Below are 12,322 nucleotides of genomic sequence, written 5' to 3' on the forward strand. Positions count from 1 at the left end.
GCTTTTTTTAAAGTTTTTTTGTTTTGTTTTGTTTTGTTTGGGGTTTTTTTTTTATTTTATTTATTTTTATCTTAAGGGTAGAAGTGTTTTGCCTGCATGTGTAAAGGCATACCATGTGTGTGCAGTGTCCACAGATGCCATAAGAGGGCACCAAATCCCCTAGAACTGGAGTTACAGACAGTTGTGAGCTGCCATGTGAATGCTGGGAACCAAACGGGTTTTCTTCAAGAGCAGCAAGTGCTCTTAACCACTGAGTCATGTCTGCAATACTCCCAAGTTGTTTTGGCCAATGTTTTGTCACAGCAACAGGAAGCAAACTAGAACACTCCTGAATAAAAACAAATAATTCATGCCTAATGGCATAAACCTATAATTCCAGCCATCCAGGAGGGTGAGGTAGGAAGATCACAAGTTCAAGGACTAACTATGCTACGGAGCAAGTTCAAAGTCAGCCTAGACAAGTTAGTGATATGTTGTCTTAAAATTTAAAAAAAAAATACAAAAGGAGTTGCTCAAGGTCATAGGTTCAATCTCCAATACTATGAAACAAAATATTCCAAGCACCTAGATATAGGGGAGAAGAAGAAAAATTAGGAGAATGCATAACCAACCAACCAACCACATAAGGACAGCCCTAGGTTTGTTATAGCTGACCTTCAGCCTCAGTATTGGGCCACCACAGGAATGGGGGATGTCATAGCTTAGAGAGTAAGCCTCAGGGGTAGCCATTATCCTACCACTCCACTCATGGGCACACAGGAGTGTAGGTCCTAGATTGCCTGGCTGCCTGACTCAGGGGAGACCAGAAATACAATTCATTTAAATGTGCAGTCTTCTAACTTCTAAATGTTGGTACAAAAATCTTAAAAAAACAACATCTGATCCAAGCAAAAACATGTCTGGCAGCTAAATGTTACAGTAATATCACACTTAAATCTAAGTATCTCTTGTTTGCAACTTTGAGTGGTAAAGTTAGAGATCAGTATCCCAGAATGATCAGATTATAGCTCTAAGAATTACAGGGGTGCCCTAGTCTTCGCCTAGAATGCAAACTCTCTGGAGATAAGAGCTTCATTGGCCATAGTTGTGTCCTTGGTGAGTAGAACAGAGACTGGGACAGAATGGGACTTCAACAAATCAACAGAGGCCTCATTAGGATGAAGACTGAGCAGGCGGCAGGCCATTGCCTTCATCTGACCAATGTAAGGCAGTAGAGGGACTTCTAGATCAAAGACAAGTCACTTAGGCCATCGGCTTCCATGGGTAGGATATGTAAGCCTGAAAGATCTTTCCAAATGGACTGGGAGTCAGGAGCAGAAGCCAGACTGAACAGTTTCTTGGGCTGTGGTATCAGAATTTCATCTGGGGTTAAAGAAATCTACCCATCCCTCCCCCAATATCCCATCTCTGCCATTACCATGGGTACATCATCTCTTTGGATTTAGTAGCATTTGGGTCATGCAGGGAAAGAGCTTGCTGCCTCCTTAGAACACAACCACCCATATCTCAAACCATTTAGAAAACCCCTTTTTAGTTGGCAGTATGGTTGAAAAGATGGCAGGGCTAGATAGAAAAACAGGAGGGGAGGAGAGGTTGGGGAAAGCCAGTCTGTAATCTCTTTAGAATAGATTTCCTACTATGTGTTTTGCAGAATCATTAATAGTTACGACTTGAGAGAAGAGCAAACATAGCAACAAATTTATCTGGGGACCAGTTAAAACAGAACAAGGTGTTTTTCCTGTGGGATTTTCAGAGCTTTGAGTACAGTAATGTGCATTATACTAGCAAAGTATAATATATATTTTAGCTAAGAATATTGGACTAATTTGGTTATGAAATTTTTCTTGGCAGTGTGTCATTTTTTAAAATTTTATTTGTTAATGCCTTGGAGGCCAGAAGAAGGCATAAGATTCCCTGGAATTGGAGTTACAGGCTGTCATGGACTGCCTCATATGGGTGCTTGGAACCAAACTGGGTCCTCTGCAAAAACAGCAAGAGATCCTAACTGCTTAGCCATCTCTCCACCCTCTTGGCAGCTCTGTCTTTTGACATTGTGTTGCTTGGAAACCACTGCTTTAAAAGATAGTGCAGTCTACTGCTTAGCCATCTCTCCACCCTCTTGGCAGCTCTGTCTTTTGACATTGTGTTGCTTGGAAACCACTGCTTTAAAAGATAGTGCAGTCTTCCCAATACTCTTTATGTTTTATTCTTTATTTTTTTAGATAGGTCTCATATATCCTAGGCTCCCTCAAACTGGATCCTGCCTCTATCTCCCCGAGGAGGGTTAGGTTAACACGTGTGCATCGCCATGGTTGGCTCCAAGTCTTCCCAGTTCTGGAAGGTCTTGACCTTTCTGATTTTCCTACAGAGACAGTTCTGCTAGTTTGCAGAATTCTATCCAGGTGATGGCAGTGTTGGGCTCTGTGAGAACAGTAACCCAGGGAACCTCCCTCAGCTACTGAGACTCATTTGCCTGGGTGACCACTCCTTCCTCCTCCTTGGCCTGGCTCTAGGGAGTGTAGTGAAGACTCCTGGGGAAGGCCCCAACCCTGGACATAGTCCTGTTGTCAAAGTTGCAGCCTGGGTTGCATCTCCTTCCAAGTCCCAGGACTTTTTTTTAACCTGTGGGACAGGGAAAGGTGGGCATATGCGGGCAAGGTGGCACCAGCTTAGATGATGAAGACCTAGGCTGGAGATGGGAAATACAAAAGCCTTTGAGGGAGGTAGAGAACCTTGTCAGGTGTCCACTGCAGTGGAGAGAAACTGTCAGGAGAGGGCAGTGAAGAGTCTACCTCCGCCTTCTCTAAGTTCTCACTTAGACATACATAGGGTAGATGCACCAAAGTTGATTATCTTCCTCTCCAGACAGGCTGAGGTAACTCTGAAAACCCTCTACTTTGTCCTTTTCTGAGGGCAATCATTTCAATGGAGAAGATAATGGACCTTCAAATTCTGTCTGACTCAGAGTCCCACTGAAGCCATAAGAGACCTCTAGGACAGCCATAGGAAGAGAGAATTGCGCACCAGAATTGCGATAGGTGATAAGGTTTACTGAAAACTTCGCAGCCACATTCAGTACTGGTTTGGTGGATACATCGGAAGGAGGTTGCATAACATTAGGCAGGTGGAAGGGACAGGGAGGAAGAGATGTGGGCATATGTGCACACTCACATGTATGCACGCATGTCTGTGCTGGGTGGGATGCTTGTCACGGTGTTGAGTGGAAAAAGTTATGTGTGCATGTGTGTATTTTAACAAGAACAATGAACCAGAAGAGGAAATGCTTTTATCCCACTGCGTGTTGCAAAAGTCTCACGTCAAAAGCTCCCCTTTCTTCTACCCACGACACCAAAAGGGAGTAAAAAATGATTGGATCACCCAGATTATAAATAAGGTTATTTGTTTCTCAAAAATCCCTAGTAAAACATTAAATATCAGCTCTTTTGGGGGAGAAATACATTCATTTCTGGGAGACCTCAGAAAAGAGACTATTCTTTTGTTCCACTCCAACTAGGTGAGGGGGGGGAGCCCAGAGGGCCCTGAGGGTCCCCTCCAGTTGAACCATGTAGCCACTCACATCCTGCCACTGAGGAAGATGGCTAATGCACAATTGACAAATGAAACTGCACATCCATCAAATTAAACCCAAAGTAAAAAACACATGTGATCAGTCCTGCCATTCATAGCCATAGGGTGGGAGGCGACAGAAGGAGTGGGTGCCAATTATGGGCCCTCCAAGTTGGGCTTGGAGAGTCTGAGTTAGGGTAGATGGTGGAAAGCCTCCTCCCAGGAGCCCCATTTCCTCCAGCAATGAGAACGGTGGTGGTGTGCAGATCAGCCCTCAGCTGCCATTCCCCTGCCATTTCGGGTACTAAGGGAAGAGATGCAGCATTTTCATCAAACCCTGGCTTCCCACTGGGCTAATGCCTCTTCTCAATGTTTCTTCTGCCTTCTCTGAAGGATAGAATGAAGAAGGGAGGCTGAAGACTGATGCTGTCAGCCTGGGAGCAGAGGGATACCATGGGCGGGGGGCTGTGGTGTAGGAAGACATCTCAGCCCCACCTCTCTAAAGGTCTCCAGAGGAGCTGGAACATCTGAGGAACTCCATCTGAGGGCAGACCATCTAGGGTAAGATGCCATAGTTCTCTTGTTACAGGAGCTCTAACGTGACTACCTAGGGACTGCTGTGATCCCCAAAGTCATCTTAATATGGCTCCTGATCCAGGTTCTGCTACTTCCTTGGTCCTAGTTGACCCAGATGGAGAGATTCCTCATTAACCTCCTACAGGTTGGACCCACTGACAATGTATTTCCAAGAGAAGAAGGAGTCCCATCTGGCTTCCTTCCCATCTCCCAAGTCCATAGCTGCTGTGCCCAGAGACAGGGCCCTGGTGGGGCAAGTTAGAGCCCTATGGAGACCAGGTCCCTCTCTGATCTGCAGATTTGCTGCTGCCCCAGGCCTTACCCCTCCTCTGGCCACTGGTTATGCTTTTGGGCTCCCTCCTGCTCTTGAGTGTCTTTCAAGGGAACTCAGATCCTCCTGGGGGAAGATCTTAGACCCCTTTGCCTCCCCCTTCCCTCCCAAATCTGTCCCTTGACAAAGGTCTACTCTGCAAACAGCACCTGTCTACCTCGCAGTACAGGGCTTGTAAACAATGCAAGTCCTTTTCCATGTGGGGCCATGGGTGCCACCTGTCCTTGGGTGTTTGGTGAGTCCAGTTCTCACTCTGTCTTTCTTCACAGGCTGCTTGACTGGCCCCAGCAAATGGAGTGCTCTGCAGTCTGAGGGTCGGGGGCTGGGTGTTCACTGAAGCTTGGTGGTTGAGAAGGAGCAGGGTGTCTCCTTTGCATTTCTTCAAGCTACAATTTGGGGAAGCTCGGGCCCAACTTTCTTGGTGCTGCCCATATCCCCTCCCCCCCACCCTGAACCCTCCTGATGACACTCCTTTCCTGCTCAGTGACCAGTGCCATCTGGGCTGCCTGACTATTCCAGGGAGTCACTGTGTTCCAAGCCCAAGTCGCTGACATTCGTTGTCTGCAGCTCATCGGCCTCCTCCTCCAACTCTTCCTCTTCTTCCTCCTCCTCTTCCATCTCATCCTCATCCTCTTCTTCGGTCCCATCCAATGAGTCATCGTGTGCAGCCATCATGGCCTGCTGCATGGCCATGGTGGCATTGTCTGAGGACAGGGACTGCAGGTTGTCCAAGTTGATGGAACCTGCATGGGAGAGAGCAAAGGTGAGGACATGCAGGGGCTATTGGTCAGGTCCTGCAACCTTAGTGATGGGCAGGGTGGATGGGCTGGCTCACGGGATGGCAGGTCCTTATTTTTAGGGGCACAGAACTCTCAATGAGACAATCCCTTGGCATGAAGCCTTTCATCTATCCGCTCTTCAGCTTTTCCCTGCCCCATCCCAGGCAACAGCACTCCAGGTGACTATGTTCTTAGACTCCTCCATATAAGTACAGGGAATGCTTTTTGACTTTCCAACAGCTCTATAAGGCAGGAGTCCTGGTCTCCATTCTGAAGAGGATGAACTGAATCTCAGACAGTTAAGTCATGAGCTGAAGGTGCTGTGTGAGTGATGACAGACTTGAGATTCTCTTGAAAGCTTGTCCTGCACCATGTCTATTTATTCCTAATATAACTCACCAGATGGTGACCCATCACATAGGAACCTGTGCAAAGCCATATGCACAAAGATGTGTGTGCACATGGGTGTCTCCACCTTACCGCCCACACAGTGGTCCTCACATATCAAGCTCAGAAATGTCTGGCTGATTGAATTATTCATTGTGTACCAGGCAACTGGCAATTTGAAGAGCATATATGGAGGGTGTGATGGAGAAACTAGGAGAACAAAGCTTCTGGCCTCTGTTTACAAGCCAGCTGCTTGCTTTGGTATTTATAGATGGCCTTGCCTTTGGAGAGCTGAGCAGACAGTGTGTTGAGCAACCCAGGAGTGTGATGAGTGAGGAGACTCTGCCAAGCCATCACTGACTCAGAGGACCACCAGCTCCTTTCTACTCCTTTGTAAGCTTGCTTTTGGTTTGTTAAAATTTATACAAAAGCTGGGTGTTGAGGCACATGACTATAATCCAAGCACTAGGAAAGCAGAGACAGAAGGATAGAAGTTCAAGGCCAGACTCAGTTATATGGAATGTTTGAGGCCAGACTACAGGAGATCCTGTCTCAATCAACCAATCCCAGACAAACAAACAAAAAGAAAAACATGATTTGTACATGCCCTCTCCAATAAGGCTTTAACAGCAGGGATGAGCACTGTGATAAAATGGGGACAGGGACCCTGGGTAAAGAAACAGTCAACCCTTGGATCTTTGCTTTCCAGAAGCCCCACCAGCCCCAACCTAGAGCACCATGAGTCCCAGTCTTACCGTCAGGGTTTGTCCCTGGGGCACCCCCCTGCTGCTGCAGGACCCCGGCGGCAATGGAATTGGGCCAGAATCTTTGGGTGGGCCGGTGCTGAGATTTGATCTTCTTGGCTTTGGGGGCAGGGTCTGGGTTGCTGGCATCAAGCATGGGCTGCAGGATGCGCCTCCGGGCGTTGATGAACCTGTCCAGGGGTGATGATGGAGAATGGTTAGTCACTCTCTGGGTCACCTGGGTGTTGGGAATGAGGCAGGTGTGAAAGCTAAGTTGCTCCAAAGTGTCAGTAGACAGATATTCCAATCTAGGGGTAAAAGCTTTCTGGGACTGAGGAGTTCCTGAAGTCTCTTGATGACTACAGGCAGCATGGGAAGAATACATGAGAAAGAGTCAGAACTTTCTACTCAAGATCCACCATGACTGAACAGAGGAGGGAAAAGCTGTGGTCACAGGAACTGCCTTCTGACTTGGACTCAGATCAGGGTCCCAGCTCTAAGATCCATCCCCAACCAGCCAGACCTGGCTCTCTGAGCTCTGACAGTCCAGCCAGAAGCAAACAGACAATGGGAACACTGAGGTTCCTGTGGGGTCAGAATGACATCTCTCCCTCCACCTTCCCACCTTCTTTTGTAGAATTCTTCGGGGTTTTGCTCACATGGAGTTGGGTAGACCATATAACCACCATTGGTTGTAGCTCTGGTAAGGGATGCAAAGCCCTTCGTCTGTCTCTGCTGGGCAGGTGGGCCTGGATTCTCTAGCAGGGTTGGGTTTTCTATGATCAAGACACTTCCAGGGAGGTGCCAGATGAAAATTCCCAGCAGAGGGCGCTGAGAAGCCGCAGTTGAAGCCAAGGGAGGACTGACCTGGCAGCTGGGCTGAGACCGAGGCAGGTCTGGGCATTCTATTTGTTCTCCTTGCTATGCATTCCCTTGCCAAGCATGTGCCCCTAGATCTGACAGCCTGTGGGCAAGTGATGCTAACTCACCAGTTGTTTACTTGCAGGAGAGTGAGGTTTGTCTGGGCTGCAATCTGCCTCTTCTCATCCTCAGTGGGGTAGGGGTGCTGAAATGAGAGGAAAGGCTAATGAGGAATGGGCACATGGAGGACAGATCTCCCTGGAGATCATGCCCAAGACATGGTCACAACTCAAGGCCAGGAAGCCCTAGTGGCTTGGGAGCCAAAACTAAGGAAAGGTTATTTGTTTTCCAAAGACAATGGGCCTAGCCCTTAGAGAGATTCCCCATGCCTTAGGCTCCCTTAAAACCAGCCTCACAAGGGGGACCAGGGTGGTTTCCAGTGTCAGTTCAATACTGGTAGATTGCAAAGCACTTTCCTTTGCTTCTCATGTGATCCTTCAGGATGGCAGGTGTTTTTGGTGCTAGGATCAAAACTGGTCCTTCAAAAGCCCTCAGAAGGTGGTAAGTGGGATGAACCAATGCAACCTATATTTATTGTTATTTACATCCACGATGTATTCAGATTTACACCAGGCATCTTGGGAGACAGGATAAATACTATGATATTTGGTATAAGACCTCTTCACCCTTTGAGAAGCATTTAACATCATTTAATCAAGCCAACAGCTAAGACTGTCCGGTGGATTAGTGTGCTACCCACTTTACAGATGAAGAAACTCAGTGACCTGCCCCCTGCCACTCGGGTGGTCAGTCCTTCTGACTGTGGCTCAGTCATTTCTTTGTAAGACTGAGTCAGGGACCCTGTGGAAGGCCCTGTGGTAGATGTCTCCTGTAGTTGTGCATGCTTCATTCACTCAGGCATCAATTACATATTCGCTCTCATTCTTCCCAGGCTTCAGGGGAGTGCAATGTTCACTTAAGAATGTACCCCACTACCTTCACACACGAATGGTTGCAGATGGAGGAAAGCAATGGCAAAGCCAGCATGCTGTGGTTTGGGCACTGAACACTATGGAAGCTCAGAGGAAAGGAATAATGACATTAAAGAATGGGAAAGTCTGACTGGGCATCTGTAATCTCAGCCTTTAGGAGGTAAAGGCAAGAGGATCAGGAGTTCAAGGTCATCCTCAACCAAATAGAGTCCAAGGTCAACCTGAGCTACAAGAGACCCTGTCTCAAAAACCAACCAACCAAACAACCTAACAAACAAGCAAAAACAAAAACAAATATAAAAAAGAAAGAAGAAAGGGAAAGTCTAGGAAAGACGGTCCTGAGGCCATTGGATAGTGAGCCATATAGCATTCAATCATTGCACCTCTTGAACTTTCTGAGGCCTCAGCACAGTCCCAGTAGATACTGTGAGACTCTAAATTGGCCAAAGAATCATTTTAGAAGCAAGAGGAGCCATGGGGGCTTCGGGGGTGGAGGATCAAGTCATCCAGCATTCTCAGACAAGGATCATTTCTTCTGATTGTGTTGCTGAATAGAAAGAGATACTTGGGTTTTCTAAAGTCCCAGAGATTAGGACTCACAAGCTGGCTCTATCTTGACTAGCTGTGAGACCTCAGGCATGTCACTTAATGAGACATTATAAAGTCATGTAATGATTAAATGAAATTATACTTGTAAAGAGCTCAGTGAAAGGTAACTCTTTATACTGTGATGATGGGGCCATGTGGGCAAAGTGTTTAAAGCTCAGTGAGGGTAGAGTTGGAGTGTTGCTGCCTTGGAAGTGCTCTCATTAGTGGTGACAAAGGAAAGCAGCCTCTTCAGTTGGCCTCCAGGTCCCCCGACTGAAGCAACTGGGACCATGTGTTGTTTTAATTCACACCTCTGACCCCGACTGTCATACCAGGGCAGCTGGGACTTGTGGTTCATACAATATTAAGAGTCTGACAAGAAGGAAAGAACACTAGTGTTACGGGAGCCAATTTCATGTTAATTGGGAAGGAGCAGAGAGAGGCTGGAGGGGAGATGGCAGGTCCTATGAAGTGGACAGGCAAGGAGTCTGAGTTCTGACCCCTGGTGGTGCTTCTGTCCTGCTTCACAAGGTTCCAATCTTCCTGTTCACAGGAGCCAAGCAGCCTCCCTCCACAGCTAGCAGATCTGTGAACAAAATAGAGTCTTCCCTTGTTATCCATGGCAGATTGGTTCCAGGACCTCCACGGATAGTAATATCTGCGGATGCTCCAGTCCCTTTCCATAAAATGGTACAATATTTACATACAGTCTGTACACTCTATACATAGCTGGGCCCCGAGCACTACGGGAGCTTAGAGGAAGGAAATATGTGCTGGCCATATCCCTCTGGGTGCTGTAAATCATCTCTAAATTACTTATGGTACTTCAATGTAAATGATGTGTAAATAGTTGTTATACCATATTATTTAGGGAATGACGTTAAGAAAAAAATCTGTACGTGGTTAGTACAATTTTTTTCAAATGTTTTCAATCCACACTTAATTCAATCTGCAGGGTATATAATCCACAGATACATGTGGGTCAACCACATGACCAAAATATGGCAACCTTTCAGCCTTCATGCCCGGCAACGCTGTCCCACCGCTGCAGCCGCTTTTCTCATCTTCCTGCTTCAGGCCCTTCTGAGCAGCTCTGAAAATCTGTCATAGGTTAAATCCTCAGGGACACCTTTCCAAGCTCTCTGAGGCCAAGAGAGTCATGATATAGCAACATATGTCTCAGGAGGCTATGGGCTGCTATTGGGCAGGAACCTAGACTCATTAGACGTCATCTCTCCAGTGTCCAGACCAATCATAGGCAAAGGAAGTCATGTCTAATAATGGTGTATATGAGTCAATGGACACAAGAGGGACTATGTGGACTCATTTTCTGAGCAGAGCTGTGAAATTAGTCTACATAGACTGGGTACCTGCTGCTTCCTGAGTGCCAGAAGTCAGAGATACCTGAAGTCAGGAGCTCAGAGCTGAGATGAAAGGTGTGTGTGTGTGTGTGTGTGTGTGTGTGTGTGTGTGTGTGTGTGTGTGTTACCTCTATTAAAGGAAGTCTGTACCAAACACTCTTTGGGTCACAGGAGAAACAAGGGCTGGTATGGTTGGGGAAGTTTCCCTAGAGCTTCCTAGGGCATCAACTGGGCTTTGAAGAAAAGCCAGGTCATTTCAAGCAGAGTAGAAATGAGGCCCTATGTAGGACCTTGTACCACAACTTAGTTAACCCAGTCAAATGAGCAGGTCTTCGACTGTTAAAGATCTCACAGAGGGAAGTGCCCACCATGGAACATGGATTAACATGCTTCCATCTAGCAGAGCACTGTAAGAGTTGTTGCCCAACACTCGATTGCTCAGTCCCCACTACCAGGTTCCACCACCTCCTCCTCTCAGAGAAGCATCTGAAGAAGCACAGGGCAGATGCTGTGGGCGAGTAGAGACACTTAGCCCAGCTTTGGGAACAGGTGTGGGGGCCAGAACATTCCTGGCACCACAGCTGAGGGCTATGGAGGCAGTCCAGCTTGCACACGCCTTAGACCACATGATTCCTGAGGACAGAATCAAAATAGTCTTGGCTCTGGACAGACAGGTTTGGGTCAGTGCTACTTTTAGCACAGCTGGAAAGGCTTGGAACCAAGGACAAGATGGGGAATGAAATGAGATCTGAGTATGCTTCTGAGCCATGGAAGCTGCTCTCTGATCATGAGCTGGAGGAATTCCCTTGGAGGTAGAAGGAAGGGCCCAGGCTGCACCACCCTCCAAGTGGATAGTTCTTCCTTGAAAAAGTAAAGAACAGACCAGAAAATTCCAAGTCCTTCTCAGTGCCAGTCTGAAGACTTCCACAACTGGGTAGTACTTCATGGTGGTGAAGAGCCAGAGGGATGGGAGTCCTACCCCACCAGCTGGTGGCTGTGGGGCCTTGGCTGCTTTGTTGTTTTGTGTCTTTCATCCTTGGCTTTCTCCACTTAATGTAGAGGTAGCAAAGGGATCCACCTCTTGGACTTGAGGGTGATGTAATGAGCCAACAGGACAAGTGTGCTACACTGACTCATAGATGCAACAAGGCCTTCCAGACTCCTTCAGTTGAACAGTCAAGATATCCAGACAAGGGACTTGCAGCATATGTGTTAAGTAGGTGTTTCATGACCCTGTGGCTGCTATCAAGAAGCCTATTTGAGTTGGGTGTGGTGGTACATGCCATTAATCCTAGTACTTAGGAGGCAGAGACAGGTGGATCTCTGTGAGCTCGAGGCCAGTCTGGCCTACAGAGCAAATTCTAGGCCAGCCAGGGCTACACAGTGAGACCCTGTTACAATAAATTAAAAAGAAAAAGAAAAGTCTCCCTGAAGCATGACCTAAACTCCTTTCCAGCTCCTCCCTTTAAAGTTCCTCTGGGTCAAATGACACAAAACAGCTTTCAGTTTGAAGACTGAGCTCTAGTCAGAAAGAAACTAATTCACTGCTGGATTCTATGCCCCTGGCTACTTCTTCATTAAAATCTACCCAGTCACCCTTTCACCTCCTTAGCCCATGTCAATACTGCCACATGGCTAGCCAGGTCACAAAGGGACCTGACACCAGGGAGTCCACTCTAGATGTTGTGGGTGTCACTGGAGCCTGTGTTCTGCTTAGGGAGTCTGAGTCCCTCAGGCTCAGTGAGGGGCCTCCTGCTCCAACTTCCCCAGCACTGCTCTGGGGCCCACCGGGCCTTTCTTGGCCTTTTCCTTCCTGACAGCCTTGTGCAGGTGCTTGTTTTCAGCCTTTACTCTGTTGGCTTGGCCCTGCTCTGGAGGACCTGTGACCCAGAGGGAGGCAGCCAGGAGGTTTAGAGGCCTGAAATGACACATGACAGGCATCACATCTAAGATGCTTTTGATGCAGGATGTACCCTGATTTCAGAGATAAAAAGGGGGACAAAATAACTAAGCCTGGAAGCAAGGAAGCCTTATGGGAGCAGCAGGAGCACAGTTAGTGATGGAGTTTCTTCTCTGTTAAGATGGTTCTCTCTCTTCTCTCTCTCTCCTCTCTCTCTCTCTCTCTCTCTCTCTCTCT

At 47.4% G+C, this 12,322-nt stretch overlaps 1 protein-coding gene across 7 annotated transcripts in view; it reads right to left on the bottom strand.

Annotated features, from left to right (window-relative positions):
- Window positions 1-3,029: 3,029 nt before the first annotated feature.
- The window catches only part of Pknox2 (PBX/knotted 1 homeobox 2), a 269,298-nt gene continuing 260,005 nt past the window's right edge, over window positions 3,030-12,322 (bottom strand). For all 7 annotated transcript variants that reach the window (XM_017798628.1, XM_008834956.3, XM_008834965.3 and 4 more), the window contains 3 exons: window positions 7,373-7,449; window positions 6,396-6,574; window positions 3,030-5,217 (listed from right to left, as the gene is read on the bottom strand). In XM_017798628.1, the coding sequence (XP_017654117.1) occupies window positions 4,985-5,217; window positions 6,396-6,574; window positions 7,373-7,449 (489 nt within the window). In that variant the 3' untranslated portion in view covers window positions 3,030-4,984. The remainder of the gene's footprint in view (window positions 5,218-6,395; window positions 6,575-7,372; window positions 7,450-12,322) is intronic.

This window comes from Nannospalax galili, unplaced genomic scaffold, assembly GCF_000622305.1.
Source record: "Nannospalax galili isolate Female #2095 unplaced genomic scaffold, S.galili_v1.0 scaffold690, whole genome shotgun sequence".
Taxonomy (NCBI): Eukaryota; Metazoa; Chordata; class Mammalia; order Rodentia; family Spalacidae; genus Nannospalax; species Nannospalax galili.